Source organism: Pleurodeles waltl, chromosome 6 (genome assembly GCF_031143425.1).
Source record: "Pleurodeles waltl isolate 20211129_DDA chromosome 6, aPleWal1.hap1.20221129, whole genome shotgun sequence".
Lineage (NCBI taxonomy): Eukaryota > Metazoa > Chordata > Amphibia > Caudata > Salamandridae > Pleurodeles > Pleurodeles waltl.
The window spans coordinates 877,552,888-877,580,887 of record NC_090445.1 but is presented as its reverse complement, the minus strand read 5'-3'; the positions used below and the strand labels follow the sequence as shown (position 1 = coordinate 877,580,887).

The 28,000-nt window shown below is 44.3% G+C and overlaps 1 protein-coding gene across 4 annotated transcripts in view; it reads left to right on the top strand.

Moving 5' to 3' along the window:
• Window positions 1-28,000, top strand: part of HPS1 (HPS1 biogenesis of lysosomal organelles complex 3 subunit 1) — a 270,693-nt gene that overhangs the window by 138,159 nt on the left and 104,534 nt on the right. For all 4 annotated transcript variants that reach the window (XM_069239659.1, XM_069239661.1, XM_069239657.1 and 1 more), the window contains 2 exons: window positions 14,400-14,469; window positions 27,380-27,438. In XM_069239659.1, the coding sequence (XP_069095760.1) occupies window positions 14,400-14,469; window positions 27,380-27,438 (129 nt within the window). The remainder of the gene's footprint in view (window positions 1-14,399; window positions 14,470-27,379; window positions 27,439-28,000) is intronic.

Here is a 28,000-nt window from a genome sequence, read left to right as displayed (position 1 = left end):
TCTTTACTCGCCCCTCGGGACCCTGCGCCCAACTCTGGCCTGGTTGGGCCAACCTCATGAAAGCTTCATGGACAGGCCCCATTTCGCTACTGTCCTCGGTGCCACGCTAAATTTCCATATACAGACCAACATCTCTTCTGTAATCTCTGCCTCTCTCCAGACCATTGAGAGGGTGGTTGTGAGGCCTGCAGATCCTTCCGTTCAAAGAAGACTCTACGAGACAGAAGAGCACAAAGGTTGGAAATGGTGTTGAAAAGCACCGAACGTCTCGAAGTAGAGGAAGAGGAGATTATGCACACCACAGTCTCCGTCCAAGGGTCCGATTTAGAGCAGGAGTCCGAGGAGGACAGACCTGTCACGGCAGGACAGCACGTGAGCACGCCTACCCCTGTCCCAACCAAGCCCAAACATAAGGCCTCAGGAACGCCACTGCCAGAAGGCCATGGCTCGACCCGCAAAAAGACCTTCGGTGACCAAGCAACAACTTTGGCACCGAAAAAGGCCATGCCACCGAAGCCTTCGGACTCACGCTGAAGCACTGGCTCCGAAACAGGCAAACACTGACCCTTTGAGTCGAAGCCTCGAAAATCGCTTTCGGAGCCGAGGCCAACATCCACTCCCGGCCTTTCGATGGCAAGAAAACCGGCTTCGGAGCTGAAAAGACCAAGTTACACAGAGGAGCATAGACTTTTGAAACAACTTAAAGAAAGCCATACATTTTCCAAGGAACACACACAGATGGAGGACATTGATGAAAGGCAGGCCATAATTCACATTCACAAAGACACTAGCAAGATCATAACTGCACCTCCTCTGAAGCCTAAGAGGAAGCTGGCCTTTTAAGAACAATTGGACATTGCTCAGCCACCGGCTAAAGTGCCAAGACCTAAACAAAGATCTCCACCTCCACAATTTTGACCTCCTCAGTCTCCTCTTTATTCTCCTCACCTGCTTGTCTCTCCACCTACCAGTCCTACACCTGCACAGTCTCCTGTACATTCTTTAGATTCACAACAGGACAATGTGGATCCATGGGATCTCTATGATCCAGATCCCATTCTGGATAACAGCCCAGACTGCTATCCTTCCAAACCACCACCGGAAGATAGCACTGGATACACTCAGGTTCTGGCTAGGGCAGCATCATACCACAATGTCGCCATGCACAGTGAGCCATTTGAGGAAGATTTTCTCTTCAATACTCTTTATCCTCCACACACACTACCTACCTGTCCCTTCCCATGCTTCCAGGCATGTTAAAGCACACACATCAGATATTTAAAGACTCAACCAAAGCCAGGATAATTACTCCTAGAGAGGAGAAAAAGTATAAACTACCTCCCTCTGATCCGGCATTCATTACACAACAACTGCCTCCTGATTCTGTAGTTGTAAGTGCAAGTAGCATCGCAAGCAGCCAATCAATGGAGGATAGCCAACTCCAAAGCGCTATTGGCTAGGTATGATAGAGCCCACTGGGATGAGATGAAAGACATCATCCAACATCTCCCCAAAGACCAACAAAAAAGGGCACAACAAATAGTCGAAGAAGGTCAGGCTATTACTAATAACCAAATTAGATCAGCCCTAGATTCAGCAGACGCAGCAGCTAGGACAATCAGTACTGCTGTTACTATTCACAGACACGCATGGCTCCGGTCATCAGGGTTTAAGCCTGAAATTCAACAGCCTGTCCTTAATATGCCGTTCAATGAAAAACAGCTTTTTTGGTCCTGAAGTTTATACGGGCATTGAAAAGATGAAAAAAGACTCAGACACCCCTAAAGCCATGGGTGCTCTGTATACCACGCAATACAGAGGATCCTTTCAGAAACCTCAATACAGGGGTGGTATTAGAGCGCAAACACCTGAGGCATCCACCTCACAATCCAAGTCAACCTACCAGCCTCAATACCAACAAGGTAGGTTTAGAGGAAATTATAGAGGCCGATTCCCTAGAGGCAGGGGGAAATATCAGCCAACAAAACAAGTCTCACAGCCAAAACAGTGACTTTCTCCATCTCTTCCCAAATCACACCTCACCTGTGGGGGGAGACTGCAAAGTTTCCACAACAATTGGCTACCCATTACAGCAGACAACTGGGTATTGTCTATTATCCGCAACGGTTATTGCATCGAATTGGCGCAAATTACACCAAATATACATCCAAAACCACACAAACTCTCCTCCCAATGTATTTAAATGTTACAAGAAGAAGTACAATCACTATTACTCAAACAAGCCATAAAGCTTGTACCACAAGATCGGATAGGAACAGCAGTTTACTCTCTGTACTTCCTTATTCCCCAAAAAGACGGAACCAATATTAGATCTCAGAACTTTCAATCTTTACATCCTTTCAGAACACTTTCACATGGTAACACTACAGGATGTAGTTTTATTGCTACAACAGCAAGATTTCATGGCAACATTAGACCTCAAGGATGCATATTTTCACATACCCATCCATCCAGCGCACAGAAAATATCTCAGGTTTGTAATTCAGTGAAAGCATTACCAGTTCAAAGTGTTACTCTTCGGGATAACAACAGCTCCCAGAGTATTTACAAAATGCCTAGCAGTAGTAGCTGCCTGCCTAAGAAGACAACATGTCTTTCCATATCTCGACGATTGGCTAATAAAATTCAACAGTCATACACAGTGTCAAAACCATATCCATTATGTAATACAAACCCTACACACTCTAGGGTTCTTCATAAACTACCCAAAATCCCACCTACAACCTGCCCAAATTCAACAGTATTTAGGAGCCACACTAAATACACAAACAGCACTTGCAAGCCCAAGTCCACAAAGAGTGCAAGCATTCCACAATGTATTAGCACAAATTCAATCAAGCCAACAGTACACAGTCAAATTTGTAATGAAACTGTTGGGCATGATGGCATTATGCATCGCCATTGTCCCACATGCAAGATTAAACATGCGGCCTTTACAACAGTGCCTTGCAAAGCAATGGTCGCACGCACAGGGTCAACTTCAAGATCTAGTGTTGATAGATCACCAAACATGCATATCACTTCAGTGGTGGAATTCAACAAATCTAAACAAAGGGCGGCCATTTTAAGACCCTGTACCTCAGACCATACTTACAACAGATGCATCAATGATTGGATGGGGGGCACACCTCATCAATCACAACATTCAAGGACAAAGGGACACCAAACACAAACACCTTCACATAAATCACCTAGAATTGCTAGCCGTATTCCTAGCACTCAGAGCCTTTCAGCCGCTTCTCATTCACAAAATCATTCTTATCAAAACCGACAACATGACTACAATGTATTACCTAAACAAACAAGGAGGGATCCACTCATCGCAACTGTCCCTTCTAGCACAAAAGATTTGGCATTGGGCAATACACAACAAGATTCACCTGGTAGAACAACACATTCCAGGAATACACAACCATTTGGCAGATGTTCTCAGCCAAGATCATCGACAAACACACAAGTGGAAAATTCATCCCCAACTGCTTCAGACATACTTTCATCACTAGGGAACGCCAGACATAGACCTATTCACCACCAGCGAAAAAGCAAAATGCCAAAACTTCGCATCCAGATACCCACATCCTCTATCCAAGGGTAATGCTCTATGGATCAACTGGTCAGGGATATTTGCTTACGCTTTTCCCCCTCTCCGGCTCATTCCATTTCTAGTCAACAAACTGCTTCAAAACAAACTCAAACTCATACTTATAGCACCAACGTGGGCACGTCAACCCTGGTACACAACACTGTTAAATCTGTCAGTGGTACCACACATCAAACTCCCCAACAGACCAGATCTGTTAACGCAAAACAAGCAACTGATCAGGCATCCATATCCCAAAATACTCAATCTAGCGATTTGGCTCCCGAAGTCTTAGAGTTTGGTTATCTACACCTTCCAACAGAATGTATGGAAGTAATTAAACAAGCAAGAAAACCCACTACCAGGCAGTGTTATGCAAACAAATGGAAAAGGTTTGTGTTTTACTGTCAATCTAAATAGATTGACTCTCTTTCAGTTTCAACAGAAGACATTGTAAGTTACTTGCTTCATCTGCAAAAAGAAAATTTTGCCTTCTCATCCATCAAAATACATCTCACTGCAATTTTGGCGTATTTGCAAAATATACAACACACCTCTCTATTTAGGGTCCCTGTTATCAAAGTCTTCATGGAAGGATTAAAACTCATCATTCCACCAAGAACACCTCCAATGCCTTCGTGGAATCTAAACATAGTACTCACACGACTCATGGGTCCACCATTTGAACCTATGCATTCGTGTCAGATTCAATACCTAACATGGAAAGTTGCTTTCTTAGTTGCAATTACTTCATTAAGAAGAGTTCATGAAAGCCAAGCTTTCACTATTCAAGAACCGTTCATACAAGTACACAAACATAAAGTTGTACTTCGAACACACCCAAAATTTCTACCAAAGGTGATATAAACATTTCATATCAATCAAACAGTGGAACTGCCAGTCTTCTTTGCACAGCCAGACTCTGTAGCAGAAAGAGCCCTGCATACATTGGACATTAAAAGAGCTATAATGTATTACATTGATAGAACAAACCAAACAGTTATTTGTGGCGTTTCAGAAACCACATACTGGTAACCCTATCTCAAAGCAAGGACTAGCTAGATGGATAGTAAAATGCATCCAAACATGTTACCTAAAAGCTAACAGGCAGCTATTAGTAACACCTAAAGCACATTCCACCAGGACAAAAGGGTCAAAATGGCTTTCTTAGGGAACATACCAATGGCAGAAATCTGTAAAGCAGCCACTTGGTCAACACTGCATACATTTACCAAGCATTACTGTGAAGATGTGTTAGCAACACAGGAGGCCACAGTAGGACAAGCTGTACTAAGAACACTATTTCAAACAACTTCAACTCCTACAGGCTGACCACTGCTTTTGGGAGGCAAAACTGCTTTGTAATCTATGCATAGCATGTGTATCTGCAGCTACACATGCCATTGAACGGAAAATGTCACTTACCCAGTGTACATCTGTTCGTGGCATGTTCCGCTGCAGATTTACATGCACCCTCCCGCCTCCCTGGGAGCCTGTAGCCATTTAAGTTAAACATTAATTTGTACATATGTGTATACATATATATATTCCATTTGCATGGACATCTCCTTTCTTTATACTCTAGCACTCCTACCTTACCCTCTGCGGGAAAACAGTCTAACATGGAGTCGATGCCCATCCGCAATGGAGCCGAAGAGGTAGAGTCACTCGATCCCGTGACTCGAAAACACATCTACAAAAAAAAAAAAACAAGGGTTTGAGGTGTTAGGGTGAGTAATGGTTATTGGGTGGTAAGGGCATTTTTAGGTTTTAGGGTGGGCATCGGTTTTGGGGTGCTAAGTGCATTTTTAGGTTGTAGGGTGGTTATGGGTTTTGGGGTGGTAAGGGCATCTTTAGTTTTTAGGGTGGGTGTGTGTGTTTGGTTGGTAAGGACATTTTTGGGTTTTAGGGTGGGTATGGGTTTTTGGGTGGTAAGGGAATTTTTTGGTTTTAGGGTGGGTATGGGTTGTTGGGTGGTAAGGGGTGTTTAGGGCGGCTATGGGTTTAGTGTGTTAAGGGCATTTTTTGAGGTTTGGGTGGGTATGGGATTTGTGGTGGTAAAGGGTGTCTAGGGGCCAGGGTGGGTATGGGTTTTGGGGTGTTAAGGGAGTTTTTAGGCTTTAGGGTGGGAATGGGTTTTGGAGTGGTCAGGGGATTTTTAAGTTTTAGAGTCGGTATGGGTTTGGGGGTGGCAATGGCATTTTTAGTTTTTAGGGTGGATATAGGTTGAGGGGTGGTAAGCACATTTTTGAGTTTTAGGTTGGGTAATGGATTTGAGGTGGTAAGGGCATTTTTAGGTTTTAGGGTGGATATGGGTTTTAGGGTTGTAAGGGTATTTTAGGTTTTAAGGGTGGGTATGGGGTTTGGAGTATGAAGGGCATTTTTAGGTTTTAGGGTGGGTATGAGTTTTTGGGTGGTAAGGACATTTTTAGCTTTTAGGTTGGGATTGGGATGTTGATTGTTAAGTGGTGTTTGGGGTTTAAGGTGGGTATGGGTTTTAGGGTGGTAAGGGCATTTTTAGAGTTTAGGGTAGATATGGGATTTGGGGTGGTAGAGGATGTTTAGGGTGGGGTGGATTTTAGGGTGGTAAGAGCATTTCTAAGTTTTGTTATGGTTTTTGGGGTGGTAAAGGCATTTTTATTTTTTACGGTAGGTATGGTTTTGGTGTTGTAAGGGCATTTTCAGGTTTTAGGATAAGTATGGGATCTTGGGTGGCAAGTGGTATTCAGGGTGGGTATGGGATTATGGGTGGTAAGGGCATTTTTAGGGTTTAGGGTAGGTATGGGTTTTGGGGTGGTAAGGGGTGTTTAGGGTAGGTATGGGTTTTTGGGAGGTAAGGGAAGAAAAGGAATGTTTAGGGACTAAGGTGGGCAGGGTTATTAGTTGGAAAGGTGTATGTGTGTGTGTGTATGTGTATATGTATATATATATATATATATATATATATATATGTGTATATATATATATATATATATATATATGTATATGTTCAATGGCATGTATAGCTGCAGATACACATGCTGTGCATATCTCGCTATCTAGTGTTGGGCTCGGAGTGTTACAAGTTGTTTTTCTTCGAAGAAGTCCTTTTTTCGAGTCATGGGATCGACTGACTCCTCCTCTCGGGGAGGGTGCGCATGGGCATCGACTCCTTAGTTAGATTGTTTTCTTTCCATCGTCGGGTTCGGACGTGTTTCTTCTCGCTATGAAACTTTAGTTTCGGAAATTCTATACTATCTCAAACTTTTTTCTCATACTGTCGGTATTGTTTCAAACGCAGTTTGTTCTGCACTCAATCCAATAGTACAGTTGAGATCAAGGAAACTGCCTTCTGGCCGCTAACGCCGCCCTTGGGCCTGTTCAGGCCTACTGTATCATACACTGATGGATCGGACTCCATTCCAATTCTGTTCTCAGTGCCATGCTAAATTTCCTCACACCGACCAGCACTTCGTCTGTAATCTCTGCCTTTCTCTGGAACATCGTGACAAAAGCTTGGAGGTGTTCCAATCTTTTCAATCGAAGAGAATCAAATCAAATCAAATCAAATCATTAACATTTATAAAGCGCGTTACTCACCCGTGCGGGTCTCAAGGCGCTAGGGGAAAAAAGGGGGGTTAACGCTGCTCGAACAGCCAGGTCTTTAGGAGTCTCCGGAAAGCGGAGTGGTCCTGGGTGGTCCTGAGGCTGGTGGAGAGGGAGTTCCAGGTCTTGGCCGCCAGGAAGGAGAAAGATCTCCCACCCGCCGTGGAGCGGCGGATGCGAGGGACAGCAGCAAGTGCGAGGCCAGAGGAGCGCAGGTGGCGGGTGGGGACGTAGAAGCTGAGGCGTCTGTTGAGGTATTCTGGTCCCTTGTCGTGGAGGGCTTTGTGTGCGTGGGTGAGAAGTCGGAAGGTGATCCTTTTGTTGACTGGGAGCCAATGCAGGTGTCTCAGGTGAGCGGAGATGTGGCTGCTGCGGGGTACGTCTAGGATGAGGCGGGCCGAGGCGTTTTGAATGCGTTGCAGGCGATTTTGGAGTTTGGCTGTGGTCCCGGCGTAGAGGGTGTTGCCGTAGTCCAGGCGGCTCGTGACGAGAACGTGGGTCACGGTTTTTCTGGTGTCGGCGGGGATCCAGCGGAAGATCTTACGGAGCATGCGGAGGGTGAGGAAGCAGGCAGAGGACACGGCGTTGACTTGCTTAGTCATGGTGAGAAGAGGGTCCAAGATGAAGCCGAGGTTGCGGGCGTGGTCTGTGGGGGTCGGTGCGGTGCCGAAGGCCGTGGGCCACCAGGAGTCGTCCCAGGCGGACGGGGTGTTGCCGAGGATGAGGACTTCCGTTTTTTCAGAGTTCAGCTTTAGGCGGCTGAGCCTCATCCAATCTGCGACGTCCTTCATACCCTCTTGTAGGTTGGTCTTGGCGCTGGCGGGGTCCTTGGTGAGGGAGAGTATAAGTTGGGTGTCGTCGGCGTAGGAGGTGATGATGATGTCGTGCTTGCGTACGATGTTGGCGAGGGGGCTCATGTAGACATTGAAGAGTGTCGGGCTGAGTGATGAGCCTTGAGGTACGCCGCAGATGATCTCGGTGGGTTCTGAGCGAAACGGAGGGAGGTAAACTCTTTGTGAACGGTTTGCGAGGAAGGAGGCGATCCAGTCCAGGGCCTGGCCTTGGATCCCGGTGGAGCGGAGGCGGGTGATTAGGGTGCGGTGACAGATGGTGTCAAAGGCAGCCGAGAGGTCGAGGAGAATGAGGGCGACTGTTTCACCGTTGTCCATCAGGGTTCTGATGTCGTCTGTGACTGAGATGAGGGCGGTTTCAGTGCTGTGGTTGGTTCGGAATCCGGTTTGTGAGGGGTCGAGCAGGTTGTTGTCTTCCAGGAAGGTGGTCAGCTGTTTGTTGACGGTCTTCTCTATTACTTTGGCTGGGAAAGGCAGAAGAGAGATGGGGCGGAAGTTTTTCAGGTCGCTCGGGTCAGCCGTAGGTTTCTTTAGTAGGGCGTTGACTTCGGCGTGTTTCCAGCATTCGGGGAAGGTAGCAGAAGAAAAAGAAGAGTTGATGAAGGGTCTGGAGGTGCGGGCGATGATGTCGTCGGCTTTGTTAAAGATGAAGTGCTGGCAAGGGTCCGAAGGGGCGCCGGAGTGGATAGAGTTCATGATGGATTTGGTTTCTTCCGTGTTGATGTGGGTCCAGTTGTTGAGGGTGATGGCCGGGGGTGCGGGTTCGGTGGTGTTTGGTTGGGTCTGGTGTCCGAAGCTGTCGTGGAGGTCGCTGATCTTGCGATGGAAGAAAGTGGCGACCAGCACTTCGTCTGTAATCTCTGCCTTTCTCTGGAACATCGTGACAAAAGCTTGGAGGTGTTCCAATCTTTTCAATCGAAGAGAACACTACACAATCGAAGGGCACGAAGACTGGAGATGGCGTCCAAGCACACGGAGTCCACCACCGACACCCTCAAAGAGGAGCAGGCACAGAAGGCAGTTTCGATCCCAGACTCCGAGTCCGAGCAAGCTTCAGACGATGACAGCCATCCGATAGTATTGGCGCAATATGTGAGTACACCTGCCCCAACACCGAATTTTAAAAAATCAGGCAAGGCCTTGGGTGCATCACTGCTGTCAAGCTATGGTTCCACCCGAATAAGACTAATCGTCTACCGACCCTTGGGTTCGGCGCCGAAAAAGACCAAACAGGTTACCACGCATGTTTTGGTTTCGGTGTCGAGCCGGAAAATTCAAACCTCCACCTCCAAACCGAGGCGACGCCCACAATCCTCGGATCCAAGCAGAGTATGCTCTGATTCGGAGCCGAAACCTCGGCCAACAGCTTCGGAACCGTAACATCTCGGTCCGACTTCAGAGCCAAAAACATCGTCCTATACAAAGGAAATAGGACTTTCGGCTCGAATGAAGCAGGTGCCCAAAACTTTCACTGAACATTCCTCTGAACATCAAATGGAGGAATTGGACATTCAACCTATTTTAGAGGATATGGACAGCAAGCAGAGAAGAATACAAATCCAGAAAGAGACTGGAAAAAATATGACTTCTCCGCCTCCACAGACTAAAAGAAAGCTAGTGTTGCAAGAGACTCTTGATACTGCCCCACCACCGGCAAAATTTTTCAAGCGGAAGGAAAAGCCGAAACCTCTTCAGCTTTCTCCACCACATTCACCACAACTTTCTTTTTCACCACAACCTCTCACTCCACCACCACAACCTTCACCATTACCCTCTCTTATCCACAAGGGGAAACTGTAGACCCATGGGACATGTACGACTCGGATCCTATACCATCTAATGATCCAGATCTCTACCCTACTAGACCATCCCCACCAGAGGGTAGTATGGTTTATAACCAAGTAATATCTAGGGCAGCTACATACCATGGGGTACAAATGCATGTGGAACCTTTAGAAGAGGATTTTCTTTTAATACACTATCCTCAACTCATAAGCAATACCAGTGTTTACCAATGCTTCTTGGTATGCTTAGGCATGCAGAGGAAATACTTAAAGAACCAGTTGAAGCTAGGGTTATAACGCCGAGGACTGACAGAAGATATAAGCCTGCACCAACAGATCCAAGTTACATCACACAACGATTACCACCAGATTCTATTATGGTCAGTGCAGCCAGGAAGCGTGCCAATAGTCAGTCTTCGGGGGATACTCCACCCCCTGACAAAGAAAGCAGAAAATTTGAGGCTGCTGGCAATAGGGTGGCAACACAAGCAGCCAACCTATGGCGTACTGCCACTTCCCAGGCCCTGTTGGCAAGATACGACAGGGCACATAGGGAAGACATGGAAGAATTCTGGTAATACCTAGCCGAAGAACACCAAAAGCAAATTGTGGACAAGGGTCAGGCCATAACAAATATTCAGATTAGGTCTGCTCTAGATGCAGCTGTCACTGCAGCTAGAGGGCTTAATACCAGCATCACAATTAGACGACATGCGTAGTTGAGGTCCTCAGGTTTTAAACCAGAAATTCAACAGGAGGTCCTTAATATGCTGTTTAACAAACAGCAACTCTTCGGACCAGCGGCGGACACCGCCATTGAGAAACTCAGGAAAGACTGTGACCCAGAAAAAGCCCTGGGAGCCCTTTATATCAGACCATTTCGGGTTCCTTTCGGAAACCTCAATTTAGGGGAGGTTTTAAAACCCAGACTGCAGAGGCTTCTACCTCCCATCCAAAGCAAGGACAGCAGTACTACCCAAGAGGGTCATTTAGAAGCTCTTACAGAGGAAACAATTTCAGGGCCAGAGCAAAATTTGCAGGCTCAAAGGGTGCTTCCACACCCACTAAACAATGACTTCCTAAACATCCCACAATCCCATACCGCTCCTGTGGGAGGAAGATTGCAACAATTCCATTCTCACTGGCAAAACATCACCACAGATCAATGGGTACTCTCAATTATCCGCATTGGTTATTGCCTAGAGCTCATCTCCGCTCCACTAAATATTCCTCCTCGTTCTCACAGACTCTCTCAAGAACACACTGTTCTACTGAAACACGAGGTACAATCTCTATTACTCAAGGGGGCAATAGAAATAGTTTGCATCTCACAGCAAAGGACAGGAGTATACTCGCTATACTTTGTTATACCAAAGAAGGATGGTACTCTCAGACCCATTCTCGATCTCAGACCTCTAAATCTATATATCCTTTCAGAACATTTTCACATAGTCACTCTACAGGACGTCATTCCCCTGCTACAAAAACAAGATTACATGACCGCGTTAGATCTAAAGGACGCTTACTTCCACATTCCCATACATCCAGCTCAACACAAGTATTTAAGGTTCATAATATCAGGCAACCACTACCAATTCAAAGTACTACCCTTTGGAGTAACAACAGCACCAAGAGTTTTCACAAAATGTCTAGTTGTACTAGCGGCATACCGAAGACACCACGTACATGTCTTCCCTTATCTAAATGATTGGTTAATAAAATCCAGTACCATTCTAAAATGCCAACAACACTCACAAAACACAATAGATACCCTACACACTTTAGGGTTCACAATTAATTACCTGGAATCTCATCTTCAGCCAGCACAAATTCAACATTATCTAGGTGCAATTCTCAATACTCATTCAGCATTAGCCTACCTAAATCCAGAATGGATACAGGCTTTTCAATACTGCACACCACAAATGCAGGCCAATCAAACTTACACAGTAAGATTTGTCCTGAAACTATTGGGAATGATGGCATCATGCATAGCAATAGTACCAAATGGGAGGCTAAACATAAGACCACTGCAACAGTGTCTCTCATAACAATGGTCTCAGGCACAGGCTCGGTTACAGGATCTAGTGTTGTTAGACGGCCAAACTTACAAATCACTGCAATGATGGAATCACAACAATTTAACAAAAGGGCAGCCATTTCAAGACCTAGTGCCACAGACCATAATCACAACAGATGGGTCAATGACAGGTTGGGAAGCCCATCTCAACAATCTAATGATACAAGGGGAATGGGACTCAATACAAAAAAAAACGTACCACATAAACCACTTGGAATTATTAGCGGTGTTGTTAGCCATCAAGGCATTTCAACCACAGATCAAACACAAAACAGTCTTAATACGAACAGACAACATGACAATAATGTATTTTCTGAAAAAACAGGGGGGGCACACTCATCCCAATTGTCCCTTCTAGCTTAAACAATATGGAAATGGGCAATTCACAATCACATTCACCTGCAAGCGGAATACATCTCAGGAATACACAACCAGCTAACTGTCCTTCTAAGCTGGACGCAGCAACAAATGCACGAATGGGAGATTCACCCACAGGTAGTTCAATATTACTTTCAAATGTGGGGAACACCAAACATAGACCTTTTTGCAACAGGCAAAAACGCAAAATGCCAAAACTTCACATCCAGAAACCCACACCCTGAGTCCAAGGGTAATGCTCTATGGATCAACTGGTCAGCGATATTTGCTTACGCTTTTCCCCCTCCCCATCTCCCATTAATTTGTTTTCTGGACAACAAAATGCATCACACTTCCCTCACCATGATGCACATAGCTCCCACGTGGGCACGACAACACTGGTAGACGACATTCCTAGATCTGTCAGTAGTACCACATCACAAGCTTCCAAACAGACCAGACCTGTTAACTCAGAACAGAGGTCAAATCAGGCATCCCAATCCCAGTGTGCTCAACTTAGCGATTTGGCTCCTGAAATCATAGAATTTGGATACCTACAGCTTCCATTAGAAAGGATGAACAAGCACGTAAACCAACAACCAGACAATGCTATGCAAATAAATGGAAACAGTTTGTATACTACTGTCAACCTAAAAATATTGGTCGACTTAAAGCATCAGTACAAGATATTGTGTGTTATTTGCTTTATTAACAAGAAGCATATCTTGCCTTTTCCTGTATTAAGATTAGTCTAACTGCCATATCAGCCTACCTACAAAACATGCAACATACCTCTCTGTTTAGAGTCCCTGTCATAAAAGCATGTATGGAAGGACTTAAACTCATTATTCCACCAAGAACTCCACCAGTTCCAGCATGGAATCTTAATATTGTACTAACAAGACTTATGGGTCCCCCATTCAATCCCATGCACTCTTATGCTGTTCAATTTCTAACATGGAAGGTTGTTTTCTTAGTAGCAATTACTTCCTTAAGAAGAGTAAGTGAAATTCAGGCATTTACTCTAGAAGAACCTTTCTTCTAAGTACACAAACACAAAGTAGTACTTAGGACAAATCCAACATTTTTGGCTAAAGTGGTTTCACCTTTTCACATTAATCAGTCAGTGGAATTGCCAGTCTTCTTTCTGCTGCTACTGCTGAAAGAGCTTTACACACTCTTGATCTTAAAAGAGCTCTAATGCATTATGTAGACAGAACAAAGGATTTTAGGAAAACTCAACAACTTTTTGTTGCTTTTCAACAACCTCATTAAGGTAATCCCATTTCAAAACTAGGATTAGCTAGTGGCTTTTAAGATGCATTCAAACATGCTACCTTAAAGGGTGCCTCCATGGCATTCTTAGGAAATATACCAATGGCAGATATCTGCAAACCAGGCACATGGTCCACACCACATACAATCACAAAACATTTCTGTGTGGATGTGTTATCTAGACAACAAGCCAATGTTGGACAAGTAGCGCTAAAGATACTACTTCAAACTACTTAAACTCCTACAAGCAGCCACATGGTCCACACCACATACATTCATGAAGCATTACTGTGTGGATGTGTTATCTAGACAACAAGCCAATGTTGGACAAGCAGTGCTAAAAACACTATTTCAAACTACTTCAACTACTACAGGCTAACCGCCGCTTATTAAGGAGGAGAACTGCTTTTTAGTCTATGGACAGCATGTGTATCTGCAGCTACACATGCCATTGAATGGCATGTAGTGGAGAGGAGGAGTCACTCGATCCCGTTGCTTGAAAAAAGACTTCTTCAAAGAGAAGCAACTTATAACACTCCGAGCCCAAAACTAGATGGCGAGATATGCACAGAATGTGAATCTGCACACTACGTGCCATGAACAGATGTACACTGGGTATTTGACATTTTCCATACATATAATATATATTATTCTATTTTTTTTCAACCAATTAATTAGCATTAATATTATAATTTAATCTTATTCACCAAATGCAGGCTGTACTGTGCATCACAAAAATGTGATTTCCATGAGGTAGGGAGTTGAGTGCTGTCTGATGATTTACCGAGCACAAGTACCACCCTGAAAGATGTATTGTACTGTTCAAATAATGTCTTTTCATAACTACACCAGCTCTCTGTTTTCAGGAAGTGGAAGGTTCCACAGGCCCAGAAGAGTTTTATACTCCAGAACCATCACCGAGTTCAACAAGCCATGGTAAGCGTTGGCAGTATCTTGATTGGTATCCAGCTTTGACAAAAGATGCCATTCTCCGTTATGTTTCCATCTCAATTTTAAAGCTGAGCAAGACATTAATGAATAGTCACTGAATGAGCGAGCATCAGGAGAAATATATGTGTTTTATTGGTTTTTTTTCATTTGTGGTTTTGTTACATGTGGCCTATGTCAGTTCAGCCCCCTTAAGTGTTGTACTGATTTGCAATATTAGGGTGCAGACCTTGAGACAGTTATAGAATTTGTGGTTTTTGTAATGCCATCTGTTCATCTGGACATACAGAGCTGTATGCTTTTTCACTGCCTTGAGTCTCTATCACAGTGAATGGGAAAGGTATATACTACAGATATATATGGAAGGTTGAGGCCTTTTACTACTGATATCCCGATCTCCTCTGGATTCTGAGGAACTGGGCCAAGTACCACTTCTACACTTGACTCTTTCAGTAGGAGACTTGGTCAATCAGTGTAAGATTCCTCTGGGGAGGTGTGGATACAGATTTGTGAACACAGGCTCAAAACTCAACATACGCGCAGCAGAAAAAATCAGTGTCCAGCTAAATACTCCGTTGAAAAAATTTAAAAAGAGAAGTATTTTATTTGTACCACTAACCGCACAAATGAAAAATATGACATTCACAAACAGTAACACAATTTCCCTTGAGCTCGAGGCTCTAGTGTTTCAGTGGCACTTCCCTGCCCAACCCTCTTCTAGTGTTAGCAGTGGTGGTTATTCCCCATTCACTGTTGGCAACATCCAGGCAATGCCCCTCTAGCAGTCCATGTCTCAGGAGTTCACTTGGACTCTTAAATTCAAGTCACAAGTGTCCTAGCACCGCAGCGCTTTCTGGAGTGAGTTCCCTCAGGGCCGATAGGCCAGAACAAATCAAGTCTTAGTCGTTCTAGTTGGAGTGAAGCATGTAGAGTCATGGAGTGTTTCCGAGCCACTTCAAGTGGCTCTGGTCCTGGCCATGTGAGTCAGCTGCATCGGGCAGCTGTGCATGCTCTCTCTCCCTTACAGTTGCACTCCAGCAGTGATCAGAGGTTTCCCATACTCCTCTTGCAAGATAAGTATCTTCACATTCTGGATAGGGGAGATGATTTTGACACTCCGGTCTTTGATCGTGAACTTGGGTGACAATGCTCACACAGCGTACTCACTTGCCCAATGAAGCCGGACCAGTCATAGTCTTCATTGCTCCCAGCGACCTAATGGTTACCACCTCTCTCAGGCTACATGCTCCGGCCCAATCAACATGACAAAAGTATTGCTGGCAGCCATTTTTGACACATGAGTTTACCACACAGCTGGCACACAAGTCTTAGGACCTTGCAACACAACAGTCTTCACCACCGCGGCCCCTCCTAACTTACCAGGTCACCGCAACCTTGATGTGTAAGACTTCAACCCTTACCTCACGACAATCTTTTCCATGTCTATCTTTATGGCACTCCTCTCCTGGCATATGGGGCCGCCGACTCAGTCCTGTATATGGGCAATAGGCTGATGGGAGCAGCAACTGTCTCCTCACAACTCTAACTGGGAGTCTGCTTGACAGGGCTGCCCCTGGACCCTACTCCCTGAATGCTCTCCTCTTCATCACAGGAAGCAGGCAGGCGCTGGTTCTCCAGGCTCCAGGGCAGGTGGTCTTGATTCCCACAGTGATGTCCCCTCATCAAGCTGGAGACTAGCAGGCATTAGCCTAGTCCTTTTCACAGGCAGAAGTCTTGCAGAGCCTCTGCAAGACTTCTGCCTGTGATCAGGCCTGGGGTCAATGCCTACTAGTCTCCGTACATGATGAGGGGACATCATTGTGGAATCAAGACCACCTGCCTTGGGGCCTAAAGCACCAGAGACTTTTTTTTTGGCACCTCAACCTCCCCTTCTATTGTCCATTTCCAGACACAAATGTGATTTAGTATCTGTCATGTTTATTGTTGGGGTTTTGCTTCTTTTGAAATGACTACTGCTTTACTCTCTCTTTCTCTGGAAAAACCCTCTGTCACAGCAGGAGTGTATCCAAAGTTGATAGTCCCACAACAAAGGCCATAGAAGATAGCCAGTGCATTCATACTCATACATGTGCTGCACAGTAATGTATCCTCTATGTATTAAACCACTCCCAGGCACACATGAGTCCAGGATATGCAATTAACATGCATGCACTGCCCAGCACTGAATGCTTTATGTACTGCATCACTCACAGGTACACATATAACCAACATGTGCATCTACATGCATGCACTGTTTCCTTCATTTATTGTATCACTCACTGGTGCACATGCACTTATTCTGCATGCACTGCACAGCACTACGTCCATCAGCTACTGTACCACTCATAGGCACATGCACCTCCAGCACAAGCAAACACCATGCACGCACTGCTCATTACTCCATTATTCATGTAAGTCACCCTCCCCAGGCACACATACACACAGTGCAGGTACACCACTTCTGCACTGTGCAGCACTTCATACCAACCTCATGTAGGCCAAGGGCGGGTTAATTGAACAGCAGCGTAGTCTTCACTACAGTGACACCGGTTAAAAAGGACCTGTTCACTCCTAATGATCGCTACACAATATACTGCCACCACCTCGCTTATGCTGCTTAACTCCTGGCAAGTGCAGTAACCTTCCAGCTCTGTGCCACTATATCAGCATTTAAGATCCAGACACCCATACAGTTGGTCACTCAGGGCATGGATGAAGTCCACTACCATGAAGAGTACTCTTCCGTCCCAACATATATATCTGTTTTTATAACTATTATTATATTTTGGGGGGAATCTACACCTAACCACCCTTTTTATTTTGTCTCGACCCTTCTCCTAATCCCACTACTCCCACTACCCTTAAGGAATCCTTACTATACCATACCTTTACTGTTCCCTGAATCCTAAAAATAAAACTACTACCCCATCCATACCCATACCCATTCCTGGACCCCCTAAAATCCCTTAAGTGCACTTTTCTTATCCCTACCCTAACTCAACCTTCAACCCTAAAACCCCATACATCCCTGCACCCTGAAATCTCTACCCCTAACCTTATCCATCCTTGAACCTTAAACCCCCTACCACCCCATACTTACACCTACACTTAGCCAGTCTTGCACCCTAAAAACCTTTACATCCCTGCACCCTTACCCATGCCTGAACCTAAAAGCCCCTTACTGACTTTAACAAGCCCCTACCCATTCTGGAGCCTTAACCACCTTACTATCCCTTACTTACTCCTACCCAAACCAAAACTCTAAACATTCTTACAACCTCATATCCTTACCCATCCCTGAACCCTAAAAATCCCTTGCTACCCCTTACATATGTCTACCCTTACTCAGCAATGAACCCTAAATACCTTTACATCCCTATGTCCTTACCCATCCCATGACCCTTAAAACTCCGTACACCCCCTAATGACTTTATTAAAATACATTTAAAAATATTTACCTAGTGGGTAAAGCCAAATGTTATAAAGTGTTTGTGGTATGGGTAACACAAAGTAATGCCTGCTTTGTAAAGATTACATCCAGTTTATATACAGGGTAAACAAATGCAACATCAAAAAAGAGATTCTTGAAATGCTAGAGTGGATGTTTTATGTTATTCACCCTTAAGGTTTGGGTCAAAATATTTATTAGAAGAGACAACTGCTTCAGCATGGCTTAGGATAGGCTGAGGACAGCCTCCGCAGACAGTGGAACTGTATTCCCCTCATTCCTGTGGCTTGAAGGTGGAGACCAGACACTGATTCGAGTGGAGATTGGTGATAGGGCTTTACCTTAGAAATTCAATGAGGGCTTCATTAGAAAGAGGCTGCTGATTAAGTGTTTTTTTAATGAGAACTCCAGGTTTGGTAGATAGGAGGTACGTTTGAGGAGCTGGACTGCAGCTTCTAATGCTCAGTGTGTGGTGAGGATGGTTCTAGGCATACTGTCTCTTGAGCCTGACTGCACTTTCACATCAATGCAAAGTTCAGAAGCAGAAACAAAAAAAAGAGTGGAAAAAAGTCCAAAACTAGTTGAACACTGTGGGGGTTATTCTAACTTTGGAGGAGTGTTAATCCGTCCCAAAAGTGACGGTAAAGTGACGGATATACCACCAGCCGTATTACGAGTTCCATAGGATATAATGGACTCGTAATATGTCTGGATGGTAAATCCGTCACTTTTCCGTCACTTTTGGGACGGATTAACACCTCCTCCAAAGTTAGAATAACCCCCTGTGTGTTTTAGGATTAATGTGATAAAAAATCACGCACTAACCCACAAACACGGACCCTACAAACGTGACATTTGCATGAATGACGATCTTTAGGTATCTGTCTAATTGACTAATAACAATATGAGAGCCCAGCTGTCCTATGTGGATAATTAGCCATATTGTATGACTGAGAATTTAAGTGGAAGAATCAGGATAGTAACCATAAATTATAAAGATCTCCCAGTCTTGAGCCTTATATCACAGATCTATTGGTCTGGTTAGACATCTAACCCTAGTTCAAATCTGTTTAGGTAACAGTGCTGCTGCTCTGTTAACAGGGATCTTACAGCTTCAATTAGGAACCCATCACCTAACTTGCAAAGATTTTATAGATTCTGGCTTCAGATAGTACAACTCATGAAATGCCATAGCAGTAGCAAAATGTTCTCAAGAACTAAAGAAATGGTTCCATAGCTTCAGCAATAAGTTTGGAAATGTTCTAATTTTGCCCCACAATACCAACTTGTCTTTAATGCATATTTTATTGGTGTGAGATGGGTAAAGTTGGTTTGATGCCTTGAGGCAGGAGAAGATCATATAACTCATGACTCACAGTTTGAACTATAAGAGCATTTAGAGTTCCACAGTGGAATACAACTTGTGAACCTTATGGACATTAAGGATTCCGGAAGCTCCATAACACGTGGGTAGGGCATAGGCCTGCTTGTGTTTCAATGAAAAGCATCAAAATAGTTTTACATCCCATAAAAGCCAGCTTTTCTACTTTTTTTTGTGAAAATATTAATTTCACTCTTAATTGCATGCACTTTTCCTCCAAAATCATCTATGGCCCATACATTTCCTGATATGGCCTGGTGCAATCTACTAAGCCTGGTGAACCGCATGACCTCACAAACCCAATTTCTTCCATTAAGTGCCACTGTTTGGTCTCCTATTCTTGTACACAGTCTTGTGTTGATGTTTAACTTTCAAATGGCAAATGTTTTGCATCACATACCTTGAAATGTACTCTATTGTATGCCAGCCTTTGCCAAGTGCTTATCTACTTAAATACTGAGCTTTACCTGTGTATGACCAAGCAGGTAACACACTAGATACCAAATGTTGCTTTCTTATACCTTCCTATTTGCATGCTAAGTATTCCCATCACATTCCCATGCAAGTCACCTCATCATGCGGTCATTGACATACTTTGCTAGTTTGTTCACCAGCCAAGTATGTCAGTTAAATGTTAGATGATATCTCCATCATATCAACTGGTCTTTCTTCTTATGCCAATGTACTCAGATACCTAATATTGCCATCATATGCCCCTGTACTTAACCTATCCTAAAACATCAATTGCCATTGTATGGCCTTGCACTTTAATGCCAAGCATGGCAATGAAATGGCCAAGAATGAGAATGGAACCCTGTTAAGTGCCATTAACATCATGGTGTATGCATTTATGTTAGAAATTGGGTTACTGGTTGACTGGGGTATGAACCATAGTCAAGCAACAATCACAATCATATTCAGGGTAAGGTGCAGGCAAACCCTAAATGAACCTGTGCTCACCTTCTGGTAGCTTGGCACAGAACAGTCAGGCTTAACTTTGAGGTAGTGTGCAACACTTCAAATGGTTAAACAGTTAAAACACCACAAAAAAAGGTTCTGCAGCAGGTTTAGAAAACTAGATCAAAAAGTTAATAAATAAAACAAAACCAATACAACAAAAGTCAAATTAGAGGAACAGGAGAGATTGCATTTTTAAGTAAAATTAGTGCCAAGAAACACAAAGTGCTATTGGGGATTTCCGGTTGTGTTGGAGCGGGTCAAAGTCACAAGTTCAGGCCGACCACAATGGAGCACAGGCCAACTACAGAGATCCAGTTAGGCCCGCTGAACAAAGTACCTTAAATCCTGGTTTCAGAGTGGTGCATGGATCTATATAAAACATGCGTTGCGGAGCTGAAGAGATGTGTCAGTGCTGAGATGTGGTGAGGCTGTGATGTGAGATCCTGTTGCGTTGGCATTGAGGGTCTTGTTGCTGGGGCTTGCAATGCAAACGCAGTCTCAGGGATGCATTGCGCAGTCAAGGTGATGCATCAGTTCCGATTACCGATAAAGCTGCAATGTAAAGCTTTCAATGTCAGGATCGAGGCTGCTGTCAACAAGAGATGAGAGAAACTGCTCTGGAGAAGTAGCGGCAGTTCAGAAGGTGATGCATCAATCAATCAATCAATCAGTCATTTGTAAAGCGCAATACTATTACCCCTATGGATATCTGGGCACTGAGCGTGCCGCTCCTGCGGCAAAAAGGCAGGTCTTTAGTTGATTTCTGAAAATGCCTGGGAGGGTGCCATTCAGACGTGGAGGGGGAGGTAATTCCAGGCCTTAGCGGATATGAAGGAGAAAGCGGGGCCCCCACTGTGGATGCAGTGGATGTGGGGGGACTTGTGCAAGGGTGAATTAAGAGGACCACAGGTTTCTTGATGGATGTGGCAGCAATGTGAGTCTTTTGTGACGGGTCCAATCCACGCAGCAGTGGCAATGCATCGGATGCTGCTTGAAGAAGCACCACTCAACTGAGGAGATGTCAGTTCTGTTCTGGGATGCATTACTCAGAAAGGATGCATTGGTTCCATTGTCGAGCATCTTAAGCACACTTCCAAGGGTCCAGAACTGGGGTGGTACCTCTTGGCAGGGTAGACCCACATATAGCAAAGTCCAGGTGAAAGGTTATTGGAGACTTCTATCAAACAATCAAACAAACAAACAAATTTCTCAAGCGCACTACTCACCCAGTAGGATCTCAGGCGCTGGGGGGGTGAGGATACTGCTCGAAAAGCCAAGTTTTGAGGTGCTTTCTGAAGGTTAGGAGGTCCTGGGTCTTGCGTAGGTTGGTGGGGAGGGAGTTCCAGGTTTTGGCGGCGAGGTAGGAGAAGGATCTGCCTCCGGAGGTGGTGCATTGGATGCGGGGGACTGTAGGAAGGGCGAGGTCGGCGGAGCGGAGCTGTCGAGTTGGTTTGTGGAAGTTGATTCGTTTGTTGAGGTAGGCCGGTCCGGTGTTGTGGAGGGCTTTGTGAACGTGGACAAGGATTTTGAAAATGATCCCTTTGTTGATGGGCAGCCAGTGTAGGGATCTGAGGTGGGCGGAGATGTGTTTGTGGCGAAGGAGGTTGAGGATGAGGCATGCAGCTGCGGTCTGGATTCGCTGGAGTTTTCTCTGAAGCTTGGCTGTGGTCCCTGAGTAGAGGGCGTTGCCGTAGTCCAGTCTGCTGCTTATGAGGGTGTGAGTGACTACTGTTCTGGTCTCTAAAGGAATCTATTTGAAAGTCTTGCATAGCATGCAAAGGGTTTTGTAGCAGGAGGATGATATGGTGTTGATTTGCTGAGTCATGGAGAGGGATGAGTCCATGATGATGGCAAAATTACGTGCATGGGTGGTGGGTGTTGGGGGTGGTCCAAGGGTGGTGGGCCACCAAGAGTCGTTCCATGCTGTCTTGTTGGGACCGAAGATGATGATCTCTGTTTTTTCTGAGTTCAATTTGAGGAGGCTTGCTGTCATCCAGTTAACGATGGCGAGGAGTCCGGCGTGTAGGTTATTTTTGGCGGTAGCTGGGTTCCTCATGAGGGAGAAGATGAGCTGGGTGTCGTCAGCGTGTGAAATGATGGTGAGGCCGTGGGGGCGTATGATGTTGGCGAGAGGAGCCATGTAGATATTGAAAAGGGTGGAGCTGAGTGAGGATCCTTGAGGTACCTCAAAGATGGTCTTGGTGGCTGTAGACTTTTTGGGTTCTTTCGGAGAGGAAGGAGGTGAGCCAGTCCAGGGCTTTGTGGTGAATTCCGGTGTCGAAAAGGCGTGTGCGGAGGGTTTGGTGGCATACGGTGTCAAAAGCTGCAGAGAGGTCTAGGAGGATGAGGGCAACGGTTTTGCCCTTGTCCAATCTGGTCCTGATGTCGTCTGTGCATGCGATGAGGGTGGTCTCGGTGCAGTGGTTTTTGCGGAATCCAGGCTGGGAGACGTTGAGTATGTTGTTGTCTTCTAGGAAGCGAGACAGTTGTATGTTTACTATTTTCTCCATGACCTTTGCGGGGAAGGGAAGTTTGAGGTCTTCAGGGTCTGCTTTGGGTTTTTGGAGAAGAGCGTTGACTTCGGCGTGTTTCCAAATATCTGTGAAGGTTGCAGTCTCAAATGAACAGTTGATGACGGCCCGGAGCTGGGGAGCGATGATTTGGCTGATTCTATCCCTGAGGCTCAAGTTAAGGGGCCAGCCTACTAACCCTTGGAGTCACTCTGGGTTCTGGGTTCAAGTGATGCAGGTCCATTCCTTCTCACCCAGGTAGAGGACAGCAGGTAGCAGGTCAGCACACCAAATACGTTGTTCAGAAAAGTACAGTCCAGCATACTGGCAGTCCAGTAGATTGTCAGTCCTTCAGCAGCACTGCAGTCATTCTTTCTGTCAGAATATCCACAGGTCTAGAAGTGTACTGAAATGGTGGTGCCTGAGGTCCAATTCTTATACATAGTGGTGCCTTTGAAGTGGGGGAGACTTCAAAGACATGCCTTTGAAGTATATATATGTCCGGCCCCTGCTGCCTTGGCTCCAGACTAAATACAGGGGACATGCAGCTGTTGGAGACAAGACACAGCCTATTCAGGTGGAAGAGAGGCAGGATTCAGCTCCTCTCTCCCATCCTGCCCAGGATGGCCTATCAAATCACACCTAAGCTGCCATTGTGTGTGGCTGTCTCCGGGTAATACACAAAGTCCAGCTGTTAACTACACCCATGTATGTGACCATAGAAAGGCAGCAGGCACTAAATGGCTAAGGTGGGAAAATGCCAAATTTTGGCATTTTCAGAATTACAATTCAAAATCCGACTTCACTATAAGTTAGCATTTTAAATTGTGATTCCAGAGACCTCAAACCTGAGGGGATTATCTGTTCCCATTTGGGAATCATGCTTATAAGGTATAGTAAAGTAAATCCAATATTATCCTATGGGAGAAATGTACCTTGCAGTAGTGACAAACAAATTTGAGTTTTTTACTACCAGAACATGTAAAACTTAAAATTACATCTCCTGTCTTTTAAATACATTGCACCCTGCCTTCTGGGTTGAGCAGAGGCCACCCTAGGGTTGACTTATTTGTATATAAAAGAAGGTTTGTCTCTGGCAAAAGGAGTATTTTGCCAGGTCCACATGGCAGTGTAAAACTGCACACACAGGCACTGCATGGGCAGGCTTGAGTCTTGGTTAAAGAGCTACTTAAGTGGTTGGCTCAATCGGTTCTGCACTAGTAGCATTACATTTATAGGCCTTGAGTACCCTAGTACCACTTAACTCTGGACCTATAAGTAAATTAAATAGGCCAATTGTAAATTAACCAATATTACCATATTAAGGGTAGAGAGCACAAGCATGTTAACTGTGGTAAAGTGTGGTAGAGTGCTGATACCAGGAAAAAAGAGATCATATAAGTGGAGAAGGTAGGGAAAAAGCGGGTGGAGACCACCTGAAGACTATCAGGTCTAACAATTCATATGTCACTTATTACTTGACAAGCCAACAACTGTACTTCCGTAGAGACATTCCTAACAACACATTCATACACACAAATGCACCTAAAGCTGTCATGAGCCTATTTCAGCATTTACACAGGCACATTTATTTTAGCTCTGGACCTGAGGCCTGTGCCCTTTCACCTAGTTACATGTCATTTTTATTTCTCTTATTAGTTTAGCAAAGCTTCATTTTAGTTGTTCTGTTTTATTATTTTTATCAGTTGCACTTCCTGCAGAATTTGTTATTCATTTCTTTGCATGACATTTTCATCCTATGCTCAACCCAAGGCTGCACACAATAGTATTGCTGGACAAAAGAGTAGATTGTCTACCCTGCACAGAAAAATACATGTTGTCATGTCAGGGCAGTCCTTAGAACAACATATGTTTTATTATAAAACACCACGCTGCCCCCACCACATCAGAGTGGACATTCCAGCCAGACAGCCATCGTATGCTGCATATTGTCGTTGCAGTTTCTGCTGAAACTCTGGGTCTTCTCTTGATCCATATGGGAGGACTCCCAGCAGACCAACAGACTTCTTCCCTACCTATAGCACAGGTATGGGGTTTGGGTTATCTTCTAGGGTCCAGACAGGCAGATTAGGGATAACACTTGCTCTCATCTAGAATCTTAGTAGTGCAGGTAGGGATTTTAGATTCACTATTGTGACAGTATGGTGGGACTTTTCCTCTGCTTCACTTTTCTAGTCACCGCAATAAGTGTTTTTCATTATCCTGATAATCGCAATGTATGCCTTTTTTTTACATAGAATGCAGTTGCTTCAACAAAACGTATTGAACCAAATCCTGCGTATTTGGTTCAATGTATGGTTTGGTTTTTTCATGTATGAGATGTGTATAACTGAGGGAAAGTAGTAAGGTCTGTTCAACCACATCTTCCATGAGGAGTCTCGGAGTGTCATGCGATAAACTGCCACAAATCACATTTACTCTCGGGTACTGGTGAGGTGCTTGTTGCTACCCGAAAGGGTTAGGCCGACAGCTGTCATACAATGTGGAATCAGACCCAGTTCCCCACGCTCTGTGGTGCTGCCGCCCAAAATCCAGCAGTCTCATTCCTACAATGAGAGCCCTACAGAAAGCCATATAGAGGTAAACACACATACACATTTCCCCCAAGTACACTCTAGTGTTGAGCCATAATCATTACTTTTTTTATTTCACGATCAATAGCCAGTCAAAACTTCTCTGCTTGTCATCTGCATGCTAGGTGTAACGGGGATCAGCATGTCTGACTAAAACCTTGGTAACTGCAGTAAATTGGGGGCACTCTGATGAATGGGAAATCAGCTGTATGGGAAATCGGCTGGTATAATTAGGGTGGTGAAAACATGTTTCCTTAGTGATCTCTTCAGGCACTTAGCATAGCTCATGTACCTATGTGTGGATCTATAATCAGCCCAGCCTACAGAGCCATGTCAAACACCTAGGGGTGGGTCAGGGTCATGGATGAAAGTGACTAGGGTAAGTAAGAGGAATCAGGTCACTACTAGGGGCAGATATTAACGGTAGGGACTTGCAAGTGGTGCAGTGCAATAAATTATTTTCTGCTTCTCAGTTGTTCATGTCGATACCTACTCTCTAAAATGGTTAAGCACATCAGAGAACCTGTCTGGCGTAGTCAGTGTGATAAATTGTCTTGGGATTAACACAATGCACATGTTAATTTGAGGCAAAATACAAACGACCTATAAATCACATAAAGAGACAGTAGTGTATCCTCTTTCTCTTTATTTGCATGAATCTGTAATACATGTTAGTCTACATTGTTTGTTACTTTTGCAGTTGTAACACAATCCCAGTTAGATGCATTTCAACTCCCATGTATAAACACCCCTTACACAGTGGAATAAATTAAACAATAATAATGTTTTCCTTTCTGCCCTGATGATGCTTTGCTTGTGACCGTGTGGGGAGAATATGAGTCACAGATACCTATGAAGACACACAGTTACATTCAGTGACTTCCACCGGGGTCGTATACTTGAGGAATCGCAGCTACTCATTAAACGTTTTAATGAAACATTTCCTAACTATGTAGTATGTGAATTCCTAATGACACCACCTATTCCTACCAATGTATATCATCTAAGATAATGCGTCGAAAAAACTACACATTTCTCATTTTATAATCTTTACTATTGCTAAAGCATTCAGTTACATTCTTCAGACCTGGCATTTACCCGCATTAACTCTCAGCTGTACTGTGACTGTAGCATGGACTGCATGACCATGCTGACAGGAAACACAACTTGTCTTGTGACCTCGGTTGTACACACTTGACTTGCTGATTGCCTGTCTTTAGGCGAGATTTAGGCGGAACAGCAGAGTATGTCGAGAGGCTCAGCAGAACAAGAAAGGTCATTACATCGTAGAGTTTTTCACTAGGCCGGAGAGTTGGCTTTGAACGCTTTTAGCGCTGGGAGACCCAAGGTGCTGAGAACCGTGCAGTCCTTGAATTGATACATTTTCCGTTGGCCTCAAGGAATAACCTTGATCATACTCAGGCTTTAGACAGCCATAGCTGAAATTACTGCACATAATAAAACTGACAAAATCCTAAATATTTTCTAGTCCTAAACACAAAAAATGCTTGGACAAGGCAAGTGAAATAACAAGATCGCCGTAAAAACAGGAAAAGTGCTGATTGCGAAAGCGAAACAGGTTTACATTGTTTGAGTGATGGAATTGGATAGCAAATGTTTAGAGAGAAGATGGGTTAATGTTATAATAAATTCAAAGCACTTTATAGTTTTTCAGTATGTTTTATCATACACCATCAGCTCAGCTTTCAGTCAAAGAATCCTCTATCACACTGGAATCCTCACAAAATCTTAAAGTGTCTTCAACGGAGAGGATCATTCCATTATAATGGGAAGGGAGAAAAGAAAGTAGATGAGGGAAAGAGATACGATAATATGCAATTACAACAGATAACAACTTTGGAAAAGAAAAGCCGTTAATTTCCCAATGCTCCACACTCAGGAACCTTGCCAGCACCAACTGTGCACAATGTGTAGAATTTGTTTTAGATATTTTACAAGAGACAAGTGAATCAAACATTTTCCTGTTTTTTATTTTTTATTTTAGGAGCTGAGGATGGCAGTGATAAAGTTTCAGCCTTCAGGTTTGCTAATTGTGAAGTCCAGGTTAGTCTTTCAAGGGAAAATTGTGTCATGACACTGGGTATAAGGAATTTCCACAACAGTTTATTGTGTTAAATGCAGCACCACCAACGATGTCAGCCTCTCAGCACAACTCACAGTTTCCCGATGCCCAGCAAAGAACTTTTGGAGGTGGAGGCTATGAGTATTCCTTGCATGCACTGCTTACTTTCAAATGGTGGAATCTTTTAACACACTTAACACCACAACACATCCCGTTACATATCAATAAAGGAACAAAAAACTAAATAGGTAAAAATATATGATGAAATGTAAATGTATATACAAGAACCTCTAGAAAAAAAAAAAATACTATGAAAAATTAAACAATGCAATTGAATAGCATACACAAGAGCATATAGAGAAATAGCTACTATGCAACAAGAAGTTCTGGTGAAGTAAGCATTAGTTCATAACATATTCTTCAAGACGAACAAGTAACCTCCTCGATCATGTGGTTGGTCTATCCTGTACACTATTCTCTATGGTTCCCCTCCTGGAACAGCTGTCAAATGAATGAGACTCACCACTAGGTAAATGCGCTTCT